Source organism: Triturus cristatus, chromosome 1_2 (genome assembly GCF_964204655.1).
Source record: "Triturus cristatus chromosome 1_2, aTriCri1.1, whole genome shotgun sequence".
Taxonomy (NCBI): domain Eukaryota; kingdom Metazoa; phylum Chordata; class Amphibia; order Caudata; family Salamandridae; genus Triturus; species Triturus cristatus.
This window is the reverse complement of record NC_140580.1, coordinates 450,777,767-450,801,228: the sequence shown is the minus strand read 5'-3', so window position 1 is coordinate 450,801,228 and position 23,462 is coordinate 450,777,767. Positions and strand designations below refer to the sequence as shown.

Below are 23,462 nucleotides of genomic sequence, written 5' to 3'. Positions count from 1 at the left end.
TTTTTTTTCCAGCAATCAACACATTTAAGTTGTGCCAACTATATTAATTTGCAGCTATTGAGCTTGTTAATATTCAGCATTTCCATTAATGTGATAGCTTTCCAGGACTGCATGTGTTTAGTATGACACACATTTCACTTTTTTTTTAAATAATGATGCATGTTTGAGATGCATAGGTTTGTAGCATGTGTTGCGGTAAATACACATCTGCACAGTCCTGCCATCTAGTGTTGGGTTAGATTCCCCTGCATGGGACCGAAGAGGGATGCAACCAGCAGGAGGCGCAGTCTGATGGTAATGTTGCAAGAGCGAGGAGAGGGTCAGTCCTATGCCAGGGCTCTTCCACCTTTCTCTGAGTACTAAAGGAGGGGGAGATCCAAAAATAGAACACCTTTAAAGCAGTGTTGTTCCAGGTCGACATGAAGACATGGTACGGTTGTGAGAGTGCCATCTTTCTTGCATGGTATGCCCCCACTTTTTGCTGAATTGCTGATGTACTTTGAGTGTGCCCTGGGCTCCTGCCAATCAGGTGCCCAGGGCCTATGTTCCTTCCCTAAAACTGTATTGAAACCAACACCCAATTAGCATCTCTGGCCACAGGTCAGCCCCTGATAAATGGTACCCTAGGTACCCAGGGCACTGTGACCGAGAAGGCCCCCAAGGACTGCAGCATTCATTGTGCCACCCTTACAGGCCCTGTTCCCTGACACGCACACACTGCCCTTGCAGGCGGAGTGTCTTGGTGCAGAACAAAACAGTCGACATGGGCCACATCCCTGTGTGCCATGCCCACAAACACTGCCTTGGCATACCTCAGTCACCCATCTAGCTGGGTGCCCTATGCGAGTGGTGTGGGCACAGGTGCATGAGCTCTGTGCCCCTACAGTACCCAGGTCCATTCCTGGGCACTAAGGGCAGTGCTGCCATTAAGAGTATATGGTGCTGGGGGTAGTCATCGCGAACTCCACAACAGCATCATGATGGCTACACTAAATACTGAAGTTTGGTATCAAACTTCTCAGCACATTAAACCCACACTGATGCCAGTGTGGGATTTCATGTAAAATGCGCAACAGGGCAACTTAAAGTTGCCCCCTGAACCTAACCCACACTCCACATCCTGCCTGAGAGGCTGCCACCCAGCAGACATGTTGCTGGACCCCTGGGTAGAGAGCCATCCGCTCTCCTGGACCTGCAACAATGCACATCCTGAGCGAGGTGGTAGGTCTCCTCCCCCAGGATGGGCAGGGGAAGCTTCAAAGGCATGCCGCCCTTGTGAGCCTCCCCAGACCACTTGCTGTACTCAGCAACTGGTCCCCACCGGACGATGCCTGCAGCCTCAGAACCACGTAATCCTCCAACCACGACCAGCAGAGGGTAAGATTTACTGATGCCAAAAGAAACCCGGCGCCCTGCGGCCCCCTGTGCCCAACTCCTGGGTGCCTACCTAACCTACAGCTTCCCAACTTGCCTCTCGAAGTGGTGGTCGCACCTGAAGAATCTGTCCCCGAGCTTGCAGCCTTTGTTCATCTTGTAGCTTCTCCATTGAAATACATTGAGCACCCGATTGCTCAAAAGCACCCTGCACCCAGCTGCCCGAGTGCCCCTGCAAGTGCAACATCTATCCTATCTTACTTCCCCACTTGCCGTGTGTGAGTGACCAGGAGCCCAGCTCTCACAACCGCATGGCCTGCCTGCTAGCAGCCACCAACCAAAGGCCCCCTGCCCGCCATAGGTTAACATTGGGCCTAACTCTCTCTGCACCCGGCTGCCCCTGTGCCGCTGAGGGTGTAACAACTGTACCTAGCTGACCATGGGAGACCCCTGAGTCTATGCCCAGAACCTTAACTCTGCCAGTCGAGTACTTAACTGAAAGCCGATAACCTACATTTTCTCAATCGGGTAACATTGACTGGTTTCACTTGGAAATTCTTCAATGTGTTGAGTTTTGAAACTTTAAAATATTCACTAAAAATCAGCCGAAAAACAAAATTACTTGTTACTGTTACCAGGAGAGATCCCAGTGCTGGATCTTGGTGCCCAGCACTGACCCTGAAAAGTAATTATAACTTATATTTTCCGATAACCAAATTTTCCTCCACAGAAATTCTTCCAAGTGGCAATTTTTGAAACATACGAATATTCCTTAATCGCCTGTGTAACAAACTATTTCAACTGTTTACAGGAGATGCACCAGGGCTGAATCCAGGATCCAGCCCTTAGTAAAAAAAAAAAAACCTATGCAAAGTAATTGATATTGCCTTTACTTCAAAATTCCCATTGAGCTCAATGTTATAATTGTGTGTAACTTGTGTTGCCTTTTGTAACAACTAACTATTGCATTTAAAAGTCTATTGCTATTTGAAAGTATTCAACTAGAGCATCTTATTCTAAGAAAGTATTTTGATACCCATCTGTGGTTCTAAAATAAAACTATATATTTTTATATACAAAACATTTGGCCTAGTGTTCAGTTCATGAGTGAGACCATTTGCTGACTGAGTGTGTACAACAAATGCTTTACACTATCCTCTGAAACTGCCTTACTCCTCGACCAAGATACCACTTTAGAGAGTAAGGTTATATCTAACTTTAGCTTCTGCCAAACCTCTGGGGACTCTGTATACACTGAACCTTACTTTGGTGCAGTATATACAGAGCCATTTTCTTACATTGGTGGAACAGCGGTGGGATACAAACTTGCATTTGTTGGACTACTTGGTTACCATCTGATCACACAACAGAACTCTTAAATTGCCGTTAGAATTCTGGTTAATGGAACTAGGATAGAAGCTCTGAGGGATACAGGTGCCAGTGTCACTATGGTGAGAGAAACACTGGTTTCCCCTGAGCAAAACTTGTTTGGGAAAACCTACTCCGTCACCAGTGCAGTGTTGCCACTAATCATCCAATGGCTATGGTGACGTTAGGCGTGGGGAGTCGGAGGGTTATTGGCGTGAAACAGGTAGTGGTCTCTTCAAAGTTACCAGCTGCATGTCTGCTTGGAAATGACCTGGAAACTTCAGCCTGGGTTGAGTTGAAAACCCATGCAGCCATGCTGGGTATCCCTGAATTGGTGTGTGCGCAAACTGGAGCAAGAGGAAGGGTGAAAAAGTAGGGTTGGAGCCTGAAAGAATGACCCAACCCACCAAGAGAAAAGGTAAGAAGACTGGGGGACCCGCTTCTGTACAGCAAACAACTCAGGACCCCTCTACACAGGGAGAGGACTTGGACATCCCACAGGGAACTGCGCCTATGGAGCTTGACCCTTACCAGGTTGAACTCTTGGGCCCAGGGGGACCCTCTAGGGAAGAGCTGTGCCGGGTCAGCTAGACTGTCCCACTCTTTAAAGGCTGAGGCAGCAAGCTGTTTCAGAAGCAAAGGGAGATGTCAGTGGTACCCACAGTCTATTGGGAAGAGGGATTACTGTACACTGAGGCAAGAAACCCCACTCCTGGAGCCACCAGGAGGGTGGTAGTGCCACAGAAGTACAGGGAGTTCCTCCTAACTTTGGCTCATGACATCCCCCTAGCTGGACATCTGGGGCAAACCAAAACGTGGCAAATGTGAATTAGTCACTTTTACTGGCCCCAGATGTACCAAAAGGTGAAGGAGTTTGTAAGCTCGTGTTACCTGTAAAGCCAATGGCAAGACAGGTGGCCACCCAAAGGCCCCCCCTGATACTACCTGTGGTGGGGGTTCCCTTTGAAAGGGTAGGTGTGGACATTGTGGGTCCACTTGAACCTCCCACATCCTCAGGGAACAAATTCATTCTAGTAGTAGTGGATCATGCTACTAGGTACCCTGAAGCAATTCCACTTAGGACTACTACAGCTCCTGCAGTAGCCAAGGCCCTGCTGGGTGTCTTCACCAGGGTAGGGTTTCCTAAGGAGGTGGTTTCAGATAGAGGTTCTAACTTCATGTCTGCTTACCTAAAACACATGTGGAAGGAGTGTGGAGTGCAGTTTAATTTTACTACCCCATACCATCCACAAACCAATGGCCTTGTTGAAAGGTTCAACAAGACATTGAGAGGCATGATCATGGGACTCACTACAAAATTCAAGAGGAGATGGGATGTCCTGTTGCCATGCCTGCTTTTTGCTTACAGAGAAGTGCCACAGAAGGGAGTAGGGTTTTCCCCCTTTGAACTTCTGGATGGTCATCCTGTGAGGGGACCACATGGTCTTGTAAAAGAGGGTTGGAAGAGACCTCTCCAAGAACCCAAGCAAGACATTGTGGACTGTGCTTGGCCTAAGGTCCAGAATGGCTGAGTGCATGGAAAAGGCATCCAAGAATCTTGGTCAGCCTTGAGCTTCAGAAGCACTGGTTTGACCAAAAAGCTGCACTGGTTGAATTTCAACCTAGGCAATGGGTGCGGGTTTTGGAGCCAGTGGCACCAAGGGCACTCCATGGAGTGGCCCTTACCCTATCCTAGAAAGAAAGAGTGAGTGAGGTCACCTACTTAGTTGACCTGGGCACTAGCAGGACACCCAAAAGGGTTATCCATGTGAACCGCCTTAAGCTCTACAATGACAGGGCTGACATCACCATGATGATGGTGACTGATGATGAACAGGAAGCAGAGAGTGAACCTCTCCCTAATCTCCTCTCCTACAGACCAAAAGATGGGTCAGTAGATGGTGTGGTCTTTTCAGACACCCTCTCTGCCCAACAGCAGGCTGACTGCAAGCAAGTCTTGCAACAGTATGCTAGCCTCTTTTCCCTGACCCCTGGTCTGACAAACTGGTGTACCTATGATGTGGACACTGGTGACAGTGCACCTGTCAAGAAAAAGATCTATCAACCGTCAGACCAAGTCAAGGAAAGCTGAAGTCAGCAAGATGCTGGAGTTGCAGGTTATTGAACCCTCTGAGAGCCCCTGGGCCAGCCCAGTGGTTCTAGTCCCCAAACCTCATCCACAGGGATCTGTGTGGACTATAGAGGGCTCAACTCTGTCACCAAGACAGATGCTCACCCCATTCCAAGGTCCGAGGATGCTTGATTCCTGTCCAGGGAAGACATGGCCTCACCGTTCGGTCTGGACTGTTCCCATGAGGCACATGGTCAAGACTGATTTGCATATGGCCATTTCTGAACTGGGGTGGCGTGAGCAAAAAAACGATGGATTAAACCCAGATCTGTGACTGGGGGGGGTGAATGTTTGACAATGTTCAGCATTCCGTCCATTATCGTTTGTTGCATTTTCACCCCATTCCAAGAGCAGATGAGTTGATAGACAAACTAGGGGCAGCCAATTTTCTCGGTACCTTTGTCTTAAATGCAGAGTACTGGCAGATTGGCATGGCCCCAGGAGCAAATGTGTAAACCGCATTCTCCACACCTGATGGGCACTCAGTTCACTGTGATGCCCTTTGGGTTAAAGAATACCCTTGCCACCTTCCAGAGTTGGTGAACCATGTCCTGGCTCGGTTTGAGTCCTTTAGTGCAACTTATCTTGATGATATTGCTGTCTTTAGCTCCACTTGGCAGGATCACCGGATCCACCTTGGGAAGGTTTTAAAGGCCCTGCAACCTGCAGGCCTAACTATCGAGGCATCCAAATGCCAGATAGGGCAGGGCACTGTGGTGTACTTGGGCCACCTTGTTGGTGGAGGCCAGGTACAACTCTTACAACCCAAGATCCAGGCCATCCTGGACTGGGAAGCTCCCACAACCCAGACCCAAGTCAGGACATTCCTTGACTTGACTGGGTACTACAGGAGGTTTGTGAAGGGCTATGGGTCCATTGTGACTCCCCTCACAGAACTCGCCTCCAAGAAGATGCCTAAAAAGGTTTAACTGGACAGTTGGTTGCCAAAAGGCTTTTGATACCCTGAAAGAAGCAATGTGCTCAGCACCAATTCTAAAAGCTCCACAATATGCCAAGCAGTTCATAGTGCAGACTGATGCCTCTGAGCTAGGGATAGGAGCGGTCCTATCCCAGACTAATGATGAAGGCCAAGACCAACCTGTTGCTTTTATAAGCAGAAGGCTTCTCCCCAGAGAGCAGCGTTGGAGTGCCATTGAGAGGGAGGTCTTTGCTGTGGTTTGGTCCCTGAAGAAGTTGAGGTCATACTTGTTTGGTACTCACTTCCTGGTTCAGACTGACCACAGACCTCTCAGATGGCTAATGCAGATAAGGGGAAAATCCAAAACTACTAAGGTGGTTCATCTCCGTACAGGGAATGGACTTTTAAGTGGAACACAGACCTGGGGCTGCCAATGCAGATGGACTTCTAAGGTTCTTCCACTTAGACAATCTCATCTTTCGTTTGGGGGGGGGGGGGGGGGTTGGTTTGTGAGAAAGTGCCATCTTTCTTGCATGGTATGCCCCACTTTCCGCTGATTTGCTGATGTACTTTGAGTTTTCCCTGGGCTCCTGCCAATCAGGTGCCCAGGGCCTATGTTCCTTCCCTAAAACTGTATTGAAACCAACACCCAATTGGCATCTCTGGCCACAGGTCAGCCCCTGGGAAATGGTACCATAGGTATCCCTGTGTGCCATGCCCAGAAACACTGCCATGGCATACCTCAGTCACCCCTCTAGCTAGGTGCCCTATGCCAGTGGTGTGGGCACAGGTGCATGAACCCTGTTCCCCTACAGTACCCAGGTCCATTCCTGGGCACTAAGTGCAGTGCTGCCATTCAGAGTATATGGTGCTGGGGGGGGGGGGGTCGTCACGAACGCCACAGTGCCATGCTGGCTACACTGAAGACTGGGTTTCGGTATCAAACTTCTCCGCACATTAAACCAACACTGATGCCAGTGTGGGATTTAATGTAAAATGCGCGACAGAGGGCAACTTAAAGTTGCCCCCTGAACCTAACACACAATCCACGTAGTGGCTGCCTAGGCTGCCACACAGCAGACATGTTGCTGAACCCCCTGGGTAGAGAGCCATCTGCTCTCCTGGGCCTGCAACAATGCACATCCTGGGCGAGGTGCTAGGTCTCCTCCCCCAGGAAGGGCAGGGGAAGCTTCAAAGGAATGCTGCCTTTTTGAGCCTCCCCAGACCACTTGCTGTACTCTGCAACTGGTCCCCACCGGTTCTGACCCCATCCCCCCCCCCCCACGGGAAAGCCCAAGTGAGGAAAGTGGGTGTGCCAGCCTCTGTCAGCCCCACCCCTCAGGTGGGGGAGGCGAGGTGAAGCACATCTCCGGGCTCTCGCCATCTTGAAGATGGGGAGCCCTGCCCAATCAGGACTAGGCTCCTGCCCCCCTCTCACTGGAGAGTGGAAGGATAGGGGGTGTACCCACCCCAGTGAATGGACCCATTGGTCCCTGCCCTTTATCTACCTGTAACGCCCCTAAATTTAGTATTTAGGGGCACCCTGAACCTTCCTTCCTCAGGTTCTGAAACAAGAAAGAAGAAGAAAGAAGACCTGCCGTGCAGCTGCTAACAAGAGGACGACACCAACTGACTTGGCCCCAGCCCTACAGGCCTGTCGATCCTCGAACCTGCTCCTGCTAAAACCCGGCGTCACCTGCGGTCAGCAACCTCAAACCCCAGAGGACCTACCCCTGGTGCCAACCAGGAACCGCGAATCCAGCACACTCTGCACCTGCCGAGTGAACAAAGACCACGAGGACGTCCTGGCGACTATGACCAAGAATCCAGCACCCAAGGACCCCCCCCCCGTTGACGCTCCTGACGCCTGCAGCCTCAGAACCAGGGACCCCTCCAACCGTGACCAGCAGAGGGTAAGATTTCCCGACGCCAAAAGGCACCCCTGCACCCAGCGGCAACTCCTGGGTGCCTACCTTACCTATAGCTTCCCAACTTACCTCTCGATGTGGTGGTCGCACCTGAAGACTCTCCATCCCTGAGCTTGCAGCCTTTGTTCATCTTGTAGCTTCTCCATTGAGTGCCTGATGGCTCAAAAGCACTCTGCACCCAGCCGGCAGAGTGCCCCTGGAAGTGCAACATCTATCCTATCTTACTTCCCCACTTGCTGGGCTCCTGGCCACTCGCACACAGCTGCCACAGCCGCGTGGCCTGCCTGCTTGCAGCCACCAACCAGAGGCCCCCTGCCGCCATAGGCTAACATTGGGCCTAACACACTGCACCCGGCTGCCCCTATGCCGCCGAGGGTGTAACGACTGTACCTACCTGACCCTGGGAGACCCCTGAGTCTACGCCCAGAACCTTAACTCTGCCAGTCGAGTACTTGCCCAAAAGCCGATAACCTACATTTTCTCCATAGGGTAACATTGACTGGTTTCACTTGGAAATTCTTTTAAGTGTCGAGTTTTGAAACTTTAATATATGCACTAAAAATCAACCGAACAACGAAAACAAAATTACTTACCTGTTACCAGGAGAGATCCTAGTGCTGGATCTTGGTGCCCAGCACTGACCCTGAAAAGTAATTATAACTGCGATTTTCCGATAACCAAATTTTCCTCCATAGGATAAAATTGCCTGGTTTTTGGAAGAATTTCTTCCAAGTGTCGATTTTTGAAACCTTCAAATATTCCTTAAAAATCGCCTGTGTAACAAACTATTTCTTTCAACTGTTTACAGGAGATGCACCAGGGCTGAATCCAGGATCCAGCCCTGAGGTAGAAAAACCTATGCAAAGTTATTGATACTGCCTTTACTTAAAAATTCCCATTGAGCTCAATGTTAAAATTGTGTTTAACTTGTGTTGCCTATTGCAATAACTGTAACTATTGCATTTAAAAGTCTATTGGTATTTTGATACCTATCTGTGGTTCTAAAATGAAACGATATATTTTTATATACAAAACAATTGGCCTAGAGTTCAGTTCATGAGTGTGAGACCATTTGCTGACTGTGTATACAACAAATGCTTTACACTGTCCTCTGATACGGCCTTACTGCTAGACTAAGCTACCACTTTAAAGAGTATGGTTATATGTAACTTTAGCCTCTGCCAAACCACTGGGGACTTTGTACACACTGAACCTTACTTTGGTGCAGTATATACAGAGCCACTTTCTTACAACGGTGCCTACATGCTTGCTTTTGAATGCTGGGGCGATGTTGAGGAGGGGAGTAGTGTCGAGACATGGAGGAAAATTGATGTTATTGTCAACATCTAGGCATTCCAGACCTGTGGAAAGAGTCAGTCGATCAAGATTACCACCCACCTTTGACTCGATATATTCCAAGGCGTAGTCACCATAGCTGCTAATCATTCGACCGTATTCTCCTCCGCCAGCGCCTATATATATCGGCACCTCCTCATACTCTGACGATCTCCTTTGAAACCCCTTCTCCCGCAAGGCCTCTTGCTTCTCAGAGAGGTAGGTCTCCTCAGTCCTCACCTTGCCCTAGATCGAGATTACAAACGCCTTTGAGACCTCGTCATTATTCTCGGCACTTCTCAAGACACTCCTCTGGACTGCACTCATTATCCTAGGTCCAGATTAAGGTCACAGTGTGAGAAAGTGGCTCTGTATATACTGTTCCCAAATAGGTACAGTGTGTACAGAGTCCAGTCCACAGAGGTTTGGCAGAGGCTAAAGTTAGATATAACCTTACTCTCTAAAGTGGTGGCTTGGTCAAGCAGTAAGGCAGTATCAGAGGACAGTGTAAAGCATTTGTTGTACACACTTAGTCAGCAAATGGTCTCACACACTCAAGAACTGAACTCTAGGCTAATGGTTTATATAAAAAAATATGGTTGTTTTATTTTAGAACTAACAATAGGCATCAAGATATACTTTCTCAGAATGAGAGGCTTTAGGTAAATACTTTTGCAATATGCAATTGACTTTAGTAGATAATAGTTACAGGTTGTTGCAATAGGCAACACAATTTCAAACACAATACATTGAGCTCAATGTGAATTTTAAGTTAATTGCAATAATTACTTTCAGGATTACTTTTCTAATTCCAGGACTGGATCCTAGATTCAGTCCTGGGACAGGTCTTGGAAACAAGTGAGTACGTTTGTTTGTTACTGTTGTGATTTTTAGGCAATATTTTGCTATTTTAAAAGTTGACATTTAGATGAAACTTCATAGAAAACCACTCAATGATTCCCTATGGGAGAAAATTCAAGTTACAGGTAAAGTAGGTTCTCGTTACTTTTTTTGTAATCCAGGGTTGGGCTCCTAGGTCAGTACTGGGACCTGTATCTAAAACACGTAAGTAAATACGTTTTCATAGTTGGTACGATTTTTGAAGAATATTTGTAGTTTGTAAAAATTGACACTTAGAAGAAATTTCACAGAAACAGTCAATGATTTCCTATGGAAGAAAATTGGGTTAGTGGTAAGTACGGTTGTGAGTACTTTTCAGGGTCAGTGCTGGGCACCAAGATCCAGCACTGGGATCTCTCCTAATAGCAGGTGAGTATTTCCGTTTTCGTTACTCGGTTGATTTTAGGTGAATATTTTAAGTTTTAGAAACTCCAGACTTAGAAGAAATTTCAGAAGAAGCCAGTCAATGTTACCTATGGAAGAAAATTGGGTTATTGGCTTTTGGGTAAGTACTCGACTTGCAGAGTTAAGGTTCTGAGCAAAGACTCTGGTCTCCCAGGGTCAGGTTGGTACAGTTGTCACACCCTCAGCGGTACAGGGGCCACCGGGTGCAACGAGAGTTAGGCCCAATGTTATCCAATGGCGGGCAGGGGGCCTTTGGTTGGTGGCTGCTAGCAGGTAGGCCACGCGGCTTTGGGAGCTGGGCTCCTGGTCACTTGCACAGGGCAAGTGGGGAAGTAGAATAGGATAGGTGTTGCACTTCCAGGGGCAATCTGGTGGCTGGGTGCAGGGTGCTTTTGAGCCGTCTGGCGCTCAATGTATTGCAATGGAGAAGTTACCAGATGAACAAAGGCTGCAAGCTCAGGGGCGGAGATTCTTCAGGTGCGACCCCCACTTTGAGAGGTAAGTTGGGAAGCTGTAGGTTAGGTAGGCACCCAGGAAATGGGCACAGGGGGCCAGGGTGCCTTTTTGCGTCGGGGAAATCTTACCCTCTGCTGGTTGCAGTTGGAGGTGTCCATGGTTCTGAGTCTGCAGGCATCTGGAGCGTCGGAGGGTCCTTGAGTGCTGGATTCTGGGTCCGTTGCCTGGCGGGAGGGGGGGGGTGGGGGATGTTCTCAGGGTCTTCGTTCACTAAGGCACAGGCCGGGCTTGGCTGGTGCAGTGTGTGCAGGAGTCGCAGTTCCTGGCTGGCACCAGGGGTTTGTTACTTGCTTTGAGCAGAACCACCGCTCGTGGGAGTCCCAGTCTTTTAGAGTCACAAGGCAGCCAGGTCCTTCAAGGTTGCTGACCACTGGAGACGCTGGATTTCAGCAGGAGCAGGTTCGAGGGTCAACAGGCCTGTAGGGCTAGGGCAAAGTCAGTTGGTGTCTTCCTCTTGTTAACAGCTGCACGGCAGGTCTTTGTTTTTTTTCTTGCTTGTTTCGGGATCTGAGGAAGGAAGGTTCAGGGTGCACCTAAATATTAAATTTAGGGGCGTTACAGGAAGATAAAGGGCAGGGATCAATGGGTCCCTTCCCTGGGGGGGGGGGGGCAGTAGCCTAGTCCTGATTGGGCAGGGCTCCCCATCTTCAAGATGGGGAGAGCCCGCAGATGTGCTTCACCTCGCCTCCCCCACCTGAGGGGTGGGGTTGGCAGAGGCTGGCACGCCCCCGTTCCTCACTTGGGCTTTCCCGCCAGAGAGGGGGGTACAGCAAGTGGTCTGGGGAGGCTCACAAATGCGGCATGCCTTGAAGCTTCCCCTGCCCATCCTGGGGGAGGAGACCTAGCACCTCGCCCAGGATGTTCATTGTTGCAGGCCCAGGAGAGCGGATGGCTCTCTACCCAGGGGTCCAGCAACATGTCTGCTGGGTGGCAGCCTCTCAGACAGGACGTGGAGTGTGGGTTAGGTTCAGGGGGCATCTCTAAGATGCCCTTTGTCGTGCATCTTACATTAAATCCCACACTGGCATCAGTGTGGGATTAATGTGCTGAGAAGTTTGATGCCAAACTTCTCAGTCTTCAGTGTTGCCATCATGGTGCTGTGGAGTTCGTGTTGACAACCTCCCAGCGCCATATACTCTTAATGGCAGCACTGCACTTACAGTGCCCAGGAATGGACCTGGGTACTGTAGGGGTAAAGGGCTCATGCACGTGTACCCACACCACTGGCATAGGGCACCCAGCTAGAGGGGTGACGGAGGTATGCCAGGGCAGTGTGTGGGCATGGCACACCGGTATGTGTGCCATGTCGACTCTTGTTTTTTTTTTCTGCGCCAAGACACTCATCCTGCAAAGGCAGTGTGTGTGTGTGTCGGGGTACAGGGCCTCTAAGAGTGGCACAATAAGTGCTGCAGCCCTTAGGGACCATCTCTGGTCACAGTGCCCTGGGTACCTATGGTACCGTTAACCAGGGGCTGACATGTGGTCAGAGATGCCAATTGGGTTTAGGCTTCAATGTAGTTTATGGGAAGGAACACAGGCCCTGGGCACCTGATTGGCAGGAGCCCAGGGCACACTCAAAGTACATCAGCAATTCTGCAAAAAGTGGGGGCATACTATGCAAGAAAGATGGCACTTTCTCAGTCTATCACCAGCCATTTAAGTGAACCCAATCCAGAGTCCAATTTGCATGTCTGGGATTCCCACTCGTGCATCATGGTGAAGTGAACTGAAACCATTGCCTCAAATTCCTCATGAAACTCCAAAACAGTTGTCATCCATTGGAGCAGGTGATCCATTTGATCCTTAGCTGTGCAGGATTATCAGCACAGGAAATTCAACTTTTCTCTGTAGTCTTTAGTTGACCAGGAAAAACGGTTAATGGGGATGTGTAATTTATAATCAGATTGTTCATCGTTTGGGATTTGATGATATTGTTTTACACCATTGTTGAAGTTGATTATGAATCATTTAGTCTACAATGAGTTGCAGCTATTGACTGATTTGAATTCTTATTTTTTTGTTTGTATTGTAAATTTCTTTTAACAGTGGGCCAGGCTATCCTGCTTCAAGTAAAAGGATGCGTATTTCAGATGAGCCCAGTCCAGGAGACAGATTTCCCCCATATGGTCCACAAGGTTTTTCTATGGGATCGACTGAAAACCAAAGACGCTATGAACGGCCTCAATTTGACAGACCCATTGAAAGTGGATCTGCACCATTTAATTATGGTCCTGGTGTGGCTGAAAGGCAAAAGTTTACAACTGAAGGAAACTTTCGGGAGCATCCTGGCTTGCCACGGAAAAGTAGATTCAATTGAAATTTAGCGATTTACTGTACTGAAACCGTATTTCCACATTTTACCTTTTCAAAATTCTACTTGTTTAGAAATAGAATACCTATGTTCATACTGTCAGAATACATCTAACTTGCTGTTAAGCTCCCAAAAAAATGTGTAGAATTTACTACAGTTGTACTCCTGCATATTCGTGGAATGTAACGAATTTTACATTATTGCAAAAATGTATTTTGTTGAGTTTAAGACTTCTGCTATACAAAGATTAGCTGTTGTGGTTTTGTTTGCCTTTCTGAAACTAGTTTTAAAAAAAAAACTTTCTGGATAAACTCATTGTGTGGATTTCTTTTCTTGTGTATTTATTTGACTTTCCTCATATTTGCATTACTACATTTACTCTTCAGCTTTGTTCTTATCTTAAGGTCAGCTGCTTTGTCAGTTGCTGCGGAACTCGCAGCTTTTCCCTTTTCTAGCCACAGATGATCTGAGACCATTAGCTGAAATTGTCAGCAATTTCCACCTTAGCTACCCTATTGTATCCCATAGCGAAACTTGCTTTTACCTCCTTGGGTGGTAATCCGGGCTCCTCTTATTGCTTGTTCTAACAGTTGTCCTAGGTACTGTTGAGCAACACAGGCTGCTAAATGTGCTTTAATACGATAGATTGTTGCCTTTAAGATGGGCAATCACATTTTTAGTATCTTACCAAGGACTTGTGGTGTGGCAGAGTTTTGTATTGGTATCCGTGTTTAATCTCAAACCTCCGCTCTTGCTAGTAAGATTTTGAGTCACAATTACTGGTAAGATAGGCACCACCCACAAGTATACAACTTTACATCAAAATATCTTCCATTAAAGATGTTCTCACTCATGTCTTCTCTGGTGAATATCAATCAGTGGATGATAACAACTTAAAGCCCCAAAAACAGGGTCCCCTCATCGCACCAAACTCTAAAAAAAACAATTTTGGTACTGCACTGATTAATGCACTCAGACTGGATGGTTCTTCTCATGTTTTTTGAGCCTTAAGTCCCTGGGGAATCAAAGGAGTCCCAGTTGGACTTCTGGCAAGCCCTACCTCTGTCGTGTCTAACCTTGAGGGAAACTTTCCCAAGACTGTTCTTATGTAAGTTCATACTTCCACTCTGGCCCAGGACTGAATTCCAACATTTTTTCCTGACTGCAAACCATTGTCTGCTTGCTCCACGGCAATGTTGCACTATGCAATTACAAAGGCACATCAATACTCTAATCTTTGACACTAGTATTATCAAGGCTAGAGACCCTTTCGGGCTCACACACTTATTCCATTCAGGGTATTTAAATAGTTCCATATTTTCCAAGAATACTTCTTAATGCAGATTCCTCATGTTTAGAGTATCCTCATGCGCCAGATGGGATTTAGAGAACTTCAACAGATGTGCTCTTGATTGCTGGTAGATGGTGACATGTGGCTCTGTGTTGGCTCCATTCAACCCATGAAGTGTCAGAGCAGGGGTGCCACTTATATGCAGCTCTGACGCCAGTTCCAGTATTTCCATGCTTTACTGCGTGGAACTGAGGAAATGATGGTACTCAAACTGCAAGGGCTCATGGATTACAAAGTGCCAGACTGGGTCCTGAAACACGCACACACATGCATTTGTGGATGCAGATCTCCCAAGACATCTTCATCCCACTCCAAATTTTAAGGTGTCAAAATACATGAAGCCCAAACGTGGTTCCCTCTCTTCCTGCCACTCTAGTTAGGTGCCAATGTGTGGATCTCAGGGTACCTCCAGATCTTGGTCACCTTTGCCCACCATGCAACATGCACAAGTCCAGATTTGGGCCAGAGTACACTGGACCAGTGGTGATGTAGCAGCTAATTCAAGTCTTCAAAGAGGCTGTTTAAAAAAAATTGAAAAAAAAGTACCCTTCCCATAGATCCAAGGAGGCCTCCAGTTGGGTAACAGCTGACAGATCTGATGCAGGCTGCCTCTTGAACACACTACAGCGAAGACACCTATTACGACATAGTCCTCGGAACAAATACCATGCTGGTTCTTTGTGTCAACACCAGCAATGGCACAAATGTCAGGTGAACAGTCTTTTCAGACTCTGGAGTGAATCTGCCACACCGTCAGTCACGCTCAACTTGATCCCTTCCACAGCAACATTCTGACACAGTTCCAGAGCCACATGACTGATAATGGCGTTGAAAAATCTCGAGTATAAGACCAATTTTTTTCTGGACCCTCCTGGCCAGTGGCAGCTGAAGTTCTGCTCTGCAGTTTCCCTTGGAAAAGGTTAAAACAAATGTACTGATTGAGGTTCTGCAGCCAGGGCAGGCCTCCTTGAAAGCACTGCTTCTTTTCAATGAGACTCTCACAGAACCCTCTTGGGCTCCTCTGCTATTGCCAATCTGTTAATAGACCAATAACTCAACAAAGCAAACCAGCTATGGCGACCTTCCTTTGCTCCTGCAGCACCCAACAGCCTTGTGGTTCAGGCTTCTATCAGTCAACTAAACCCAAATGCATTTTGGACCACCCTGCCAGTCTAAATGTATTGAGGCATTTGGGAACGGATAGTACTCCAGCATTGAAACTTTATGAAGCAGTGTAATGATTGGTATAGATCAGAAAAGGCATAGGCCCCTTAGTTTAGTAACCTATCAGTCATTTTTTTTTTTTTAAAGAGACCAAACTTAGGATTTAAGCAATCCGGTTATATCTCCCTCTAAAACACTCCTGTGAGAAGCTCCAGTCACTTAAAATTGTTTTACTGCACGTCGCGTTAAGGAGTCTACATTGAGCTCTGCTCAGATTTCCTGTTCCAGATAACTCTTCAGTGCGTTTTAGGAGAAGTACTTATCTATATATATTTATATACATACTCTCAAAACACCTGTTTATCTGTATTATTCTTAGTTTTAAATCTGATTTACCATGGCAAAATAGTTTCTCTTCAGAGGATGTGCTACCTGTGGTAAAAAGAGGCTCTATACAGATGACCCTAAACAGAACTAAATCTACTGCCTGTACCCATCGCATAAAAATACACAATGTAAGGTATGTCATTCCTTTTGTGCTAAGACTTGTAAGGACTGTGAGAGGAGGCTACTTTTATGGCTCCAAAAACTTAAAACCAGAAAGAAGCCCGTCTCATACAGTGAAAGTGACTAAATCTTCCAGAAAATCACAAAAGAGACGGGCACTCTTTCCATCCCTCTCTAGAGACTCAAAAAATACTCTTAAGTCCCCTCATGGCTCTCACTCGTATCCTCGCATGAGGCAAAAGATTCTTCTTACCATCCACAGAAAAAACTTTAATGGCAACTTCAGAGCCTCCTATACCTCCACCACAGATCAGACATTCTTTGGCTCTGTCGACTAGGCTGGGATCATTCACACCGTCTGCACTAAAGGTGTCCACCACCATTCCTTCCACTCTTGCTACATTCGTGGCGGCATCATCCCTCAATGATTACCTTATTGACTAGCCAAACACCTATACTGTTGACGGCTAATAGTCCTCTCCAAGAAGGCACTGCCGTTGAAAACACTCCTGTCGACAAAGACACCACCGTCAAAGGATAAGCTTTCTGAGACGACTACCTACTCAATAAAGCAGATATCAGCAAATACTAAAAATCTCTCCTTTCCCTTGCGCTTACATCTCCCAGTAAAGTCTAATTTATTATCCACTGGTCTATTAGATCAAGATGAATCGGATTAAGAGGGTCTCTTTTTGCGTGGCATGCAGCCCTTCCGAATTGCATGTCAAGCTTATTACGCTCCTGCAGTACACTACTATCAAGAGAAAATGATCTCTCTGCCTTCATCTATGGTACCTGATCTGCAGTTCATGCTTAGTGATTATCGCCAATGCTTCCCTCCATCAGTGCCCCCCACCAGAATTCCATCTCCACCAGCAAGGGCGCCGCCTATGCAGGCTTCACCACCACTATTTTCTATGCCAATTCTGTGTATGCAAATAGCTCCCCTCTAGGATCCCACATCTACAGAAGATGACCGGGAAGAGAGTGAGCTATCGGATGCCTATACCAAATGGGATGGTTACATGTTCTCCAGTATTGAATCTTTAATAGATTCACATGCTTGTATCTTCTCTGTCATCCTGGTGGGAGTCTCACGGTAAAAGAATAACCATAGCAGTAAAAGAAAAGCTGCCTGGAAACCATAGAGAGTATATCCTTGTGTAACCACTTATCCGCATTATATGGTCCAATCAGCAGCCAGCCCTGAGATAAACCATCCCCAGCAGAGCCACCATACCTCAGATTTCCAACTGCCATCGTGTGAGGAGTCTCCCTCAGCCTAGCTCAGTTTGTTTCTTTGCTGAACTTTTGACCTTCAACAGATGGAAGTGAGGTACTGATTTCTTTTCATCTCTATTATTCAAGATGTCTGAAAGCTCTAAAAAGGGACTCTTCAGGTCTTGCAATCCTGTGGAAAACCCAGGTTGTTTTCTGAGGATCCACACAAGGAGTGCTTGTACTGTCTATACCCCAAGCATGTTCCAAAGGAATGCAAGCATTGTTGTACCTTCTCTGCTAAGACACTTAAGGACAGAGAAGCACGTCTGTTATTATGGCTCCAAAAGAAGAAAACCACAGACTAGGAGATTCTAAAGGACATAAATCTAAAAAGCACAAGAGGGAATCTTCTGAGGAGAAAGATCAAAAAAGGCAAAAATCTGGAAGACCTAAAGAAAGAGAGTCCTCTTCTTTGCCTCAAACTCCTTACAAATCTTTCTTGGAGATGAAGGCTCTGTCGTCATTGCCGTTGACGAAGTCTAAACAAATTCCTGTCAGCTCGTCGACGAAGGTGTCTGACTCCGATGATTTCCTCGTCGTTGACGTCCATCTCGACGACGACTGCCTTGTCGACAGCGGCTACGACTCCGTCAACGGTGAGTGTAAAGCCATGGTCTACGTCAACATCTATGCCGTCTACGATCAAACTGTCGTCGAGCAAGCCGTCGACAGTGACTGTGTTTAAATCTCCGTCTACGAAGTCCACCACATTCATTTCAATTAAATATTGTGCTCTGTCGACTGGCAGGAAAGTAGAGTTTTCTACGCTTAAAATTTCACCGCTTCTCCCATCCACTATTCTGGATTGTCAGGAGTCTGAAGACGAAGGGCCTTATGGTGTAGCCTATAGTCACTCTCAATTACACATTAAAAGTCAAGAGTCTGATGATGAAGAAGTCCAGGAAGTTCAGGAACAGTTCTCTTTTAAAGATCGTCCGGTTCAAGGTTCTAATCGTTACTAATCTTTCCATCAGGCTTATAATTATGAGGAAGAGGAGGAAGTGAATTCCAATGTCCAGGAGGACTCTTATGTCCGTGCCTATATCCTTAATAACTGACTTAAGGCACATGATAAACAGTTATTATCGGCGTTTTCCAGAAGATAATGCACTGGGTAAATCTCCGCCTCCAGTGCAAAGAATAGAAACGCCGAAAATAACTATTCAGGATGATCTAGTGGAGAGTGATCATGAAGATCAAACAGAGGAAGGTGTGAGACCCCAAGATGACATACAAGGAGATGAATGGGATCAATATATTGTACCAACATCACCATTGCCTCAGGCGAGCTCCCCACCAGAAGACATTGCCAGTTTCCATGACCTGATGGAAAAAGCCTCCGAGGTTTGAACTTTCATTACCTGTAAAGGAGAATTAATGCTTTCTTTATGATTTTAAAGAAACGTATCAAATCTAGAAGGGCTATCCTGATTGTCCAGCATATATGGGACGAAGGTTTGAAATTAATGAAGAATCCAGCCTCAATACCAGCCTCAATTCCAAGAATTGAAAAGAAATACCGTGTTCCTGAGACTTCTCCAGCGTGCCTGATTGGACATCTACGTCCTGAGTCCGTCGTTACACAGGCAGCTCAAAGACGTTCCAAAAATCCAGTCTCTTCCTGCTCGGTCCCCCCCCTGACAAGGGGGAAAAAGGTTGGATAGCGTGGGAAAGCGTTTTGCGGTAATGGCTGCAGCTTCCATTAGGACAGCAAACACTCTAACACTCATCAGCCGGTACAATAGACAAATGTGGTCAGATATAGCACCAATTCTGTCCCACCTTCCGGAAGACGAGAAAGAGGAAGCATCTACAATTCTCCAGGACTGAGCCAGAGCAGCCTCGGAGTCCATTGATATAGCGATGGACATTGTGTCAGTGAGCTTCAAGCAGATGGCTGGAGCAGTCGCACTTCGCAGGCAAGGATGGCTGAAATCAACATCTTTCAGACCTGAAGTCCAGGCAAAAATCATGGACATGCCTTTTGATGGGTAGAGTCTTTTCGGTAAACACATTGATGAAGCGTTTCAGGGGATAAAGGCAGACACAGACATGGCTAGAGCTCTGGGGTCCTTAAAATGGCTGTTTTCAGTCTTCGTGGCAGAGGATCAAAAGGACAATACCATCGGCGTTCCTCTTTTCAATCAAACTGGTACCAACCTTACCAACAGCAGGGGTACTGCCAATTCTCCAACAATCAGCAATATCGGTCCTCTAATACCAACTATCAGTAGCAGGCTAGGAGGAAACCTGCTACAGGAGGAAAGACCCAGGATTCCGGTAGGAGGCAGTGACATTCTTCAGGCGCCTCCAGCCCCGTATCACATCAAGCAGGTCCATTACCTCTCTGGTTAGCTCAATCATTGGAAGTCAATAACATTGGACAAATGGATGTTGGATATTGTAGAACAGGGCCACACCCTAGAATTCTTGCAAAAACCTCCAGCTCAACCTCCTATTCACAGAAAGCAGAAACGTCTTTCAGCCCCCAAGGCTGAAGTCTTAGCTCTTATTGTGAAAGGAGCAATAGAAGAAGTTTCCCCAGAACAACAAGGGAAAGGATTCTATTAGCACTTTTTTCTTAGAAAGAAAAACCAGTCTACCAAATGGAGGCAGGTAATGGACCTCAGGGATCTGAACAAATACATAAAGAAAATTCTGTTCCGCATGCTGTCTTTGCAAGAAATCCCTTCTTTTACTACGCAGAGATTACAGGACATCTTTAGACCTCTTGGATGCGTACTTCCATATCCCAATTCACAGAAAGCATAGACCGTATCTGTGGATCGTGGTGGCGGGGCGCCATTACCAATTCAAAGTATTACCCTTTGGCCTCAGATCTGCACCAAGGGTTTTCACAAAGTGAATGACTCCGATCGCAGCACACTTGAGGCAGCAAGGTCTCCAGATTTCTCCATATTTGGACGACTGGCTGATAAAAGGCGCTTCTTATTAGGGACAGTTGCGTTTCCTGAGAAGTTGCATGGATCTATTCCAAAAACTAGGGCTTCGGATAAACAAATGGAAGTCTTCCCTTATTCCGGCACAATCACTTCAATTCCTCGGAGCAATGTTAAATGCTCGGGAAGCGAAAGCATACCCTTCGGAAGAACGAATTCAAAAGCTTTTGCGTTTTAACAGCATTAATCAAATCAAAAAAGTCCACTTCAATCAGGATCTTCAAATCCTTGCTGGGATTGATGTCATCCTGCATCCCATTGGTTCCCAACTGTCTGCGTATGAGACCACTGCTAGAATCTCTAGACAAGCAATGGGTTAAAGCTCTGGGTTCATTCGAGGATACACTCGTAATCAACACCCAGATCAAACGCGAATTGTCATGGTGGGGCATCAGGAAGAACTTAACAAAGGGTCTCCTCTTCGAACCTCAATCTCCCAGTTATGTCATGACATCAGACGCTTCATTACAAGGTTGGGGAGCACATTTACCAGACCTAGAAATTCAAGGTCATTGGTCAGCTTAGGAGGCAACGCTGCACATCAACCTTTTAGAATTAAAAGCAGTATTCCTGGGTCTTCAAGCTTTTCTACCCAGAATTCGTGGCTCGCTGGTCCTTGTCAGAACCAACAGTACGACAACAATGTTTTATCTTCTGAAGCAAGGTGGCACAAAGTAAAAATCCCTGTCTGCACAGGCCCAGAAAATTTGGAATTGGCTCTTACTACACAACATCGCTCTGCAAGTAGAGCACGCTCCTGGAGTTCACAACACAGGAGCAGACTGTCAAGCAGATCACCTTCCCTTTGCCACGAATGGGAACTGAATCAAGATCAACTCCTACGAATTTTCAGTCTATGGGACAAACCAAAATTAGACTTGTTTGCGAATCAAAACAACAAAAAATGCAAACATTACACAAGCAGACTTCCGCAAAAAGGATCGAGAGGAAATGCTCTACACCTCTGCTGGACAGGAATGTTTGCATATGCATTCCCCCCCCCCCCCATTCCCTCTAATTCCGAGGATTCTGAGAAAAATAAGGTCGGACCCATGCCACATAATTTTGATGGCCCCGGCTTGGCCGAGACAGTTCTGGTACACGGAACTTCTCCAATTGTCAGTGGAGCCCAGGGTGCAGTTTCCAATAATTCAGGATCTAATCTCCATGAAACAAGGACAGATTCTTCATCCACAATTGACCTCTCTAAAATTGTCAGCTTGGAACCTTATGAGCATGACTTTCAATTGCTAGATAGTCCTCAAGAGTGCCGAGAGATGTTAGCAAGTGCTAGAGCAACTTCTACTAACAAAACCTATACAGCAAAATGGAAGAGATTTTGCAATTGGTGTTTAACAAAAAATCTGCATCCTTTTAATTCTTCTGCAGAGCAATTACTTCCATATCTACTTCACCTAGCTAAGGCCGGACTTTCTCATGCTTCTATAAAGGTACATCTGGCGGCTATCTCCAGATACCGCAGATCACCGGATTGTCCATCGTTTTGGTTTCAAAGACTGATTAAAGAATTTCTAAAAGGTTTGTTCAGACAGTTTCCACCAATTAAACATCCACCACCTCCTTGGCAGCTCAACATGGTTTTTTCTCCGCTTATGAGGACTCCGTTCGAACCAATTCACAAAGTTGAATTATAGTTTATCTCATCGAAAGTAGCTTTGTTCTTGCCCTCATTTTGGCCAGGAGGGTCGGCGAGATCCAAGCATTTTCGGTTTCGGAGCCATTCTTACAATTCAGACAAGATAAAGTAATTCTTAGGACAAATCCAAAGTTATTACTAAATTTCCTACAACTTTTCATTTCAATGAGCCAATTGTATTGCCCACATATTTCAAGAACCCTTCAACTGCAGCAGAAAAATCTCTGCACACGTTGGACATTAAAAGATGCCTCAAGTTTTACATAGAGAAAACAAAATCTTTTCGTTAAACTATTCAACTGCTTATAGCTTATTCTGGACCCAGGAAAGGTTTGGCCATTTCAAGAACTTCCATTTCTAGATGGATTGCATCTGCCATTGTTTTATGTCATGAAAGAGCAGGAAAACCTTTGCAAAAGAGAGTGCGCCCTCATTCCAGTAGAAAGATGGCAACTTCAACAGCGTTCCTGGCTGGTGTCTCGCTCCCGGACGTTTGCAGAGCGGCAACTTGGACAAATGTGCACACGTTTACCAGACATTATTGTCTGGACACACAGTGGAAAGCAGATTTAGCAGTGGGTCAAGCAGTTCTGCGGCACCTGTTTCACTAAGGTACTTGTCTGTCTCTTTATAATTTGTTTAATACATAATTATGTGTATATATAGGCCTTTCCCCCTGCTGTGCCAAGCCTTTTTTTGGCTATTTGGGGTAGTGCACGCTGAGGCCCCTGTAACTTTTTGAACACATAAGGTATCCACGCCAAATTTGCGTCCTTTTCTTCCAACATCATGGGGATTCTAAAGGTACTCAGGGTTTGTGGATTCCCCTTAAGGGGTCACAGAAATGTGCCAAAATACAAAAAAAATTAGTTTTTGGGGGGGAAAATGGGCAGCAAATGAAAGCGTCTGGGTTTTCCCCTGCAAATGTTATCAAAAAAGGGTTTGTTGGGCTGAAATCACCATTTCCCCAGCTTTTAGGGAATGACAGACTTTTGACAGAAAAACAACATTTTTTTACACAGTTTTGGCATTTTTCTGGGACGTAGCCTATTTTTGCTATTTTTTGTGTTTTCAGCCTCCTTCCAGTTAATGGTAGAAATGGGTGTGAACGTAATAACGGATCCTGGAAAGCTATACATTTTAGAAAAGTAGACAAAATTCTGAATTCAGCAAGGGGTCATTTGTGTAGATCCATCAAGGTTTCTTTATAGAAAGTAACAGTTAAATATAGGAAAAATTGAAAATTAGTTGAAAAAAACAGCCTTTTGTGTCAACGTTTTCCCCTGTAACTTCTTCTAATTATGACAGCTGTTTGTAAGCAATATACTGTTGCATCCACTGGACCTTACTGGTTG

At 46.3% G+C, this 23,462-nt stretch overlaps 1 protein-coding gene across 2 annotated transcripts in view; it reads left to right on the top strand.

The window, feature by feature from the left end:
* LOC146867480 (uncharacterized) overlaps positions 1–13,498 on the top strand; it is a 125,171-nt gene extending 111,673 nt beyond the window's left edge. For both annotated transcript variants that reach the window (XM_085606168.1, XM_085606167.1), the window contains one exon: positions 12,923–13,498. In XM_085606168.1, the coding sequence (XP_085462294.1) occupies positions 12,923–13,193 (271 nt within the window). In that variant the 3' untranslated portion in view covers positions 13,194–13,498. The remainder of the gene's footprint in view (positions 1–12,922) is intronic.
* Positions 13,499–23,462: the final 9,964 nt, after the last annotated feature.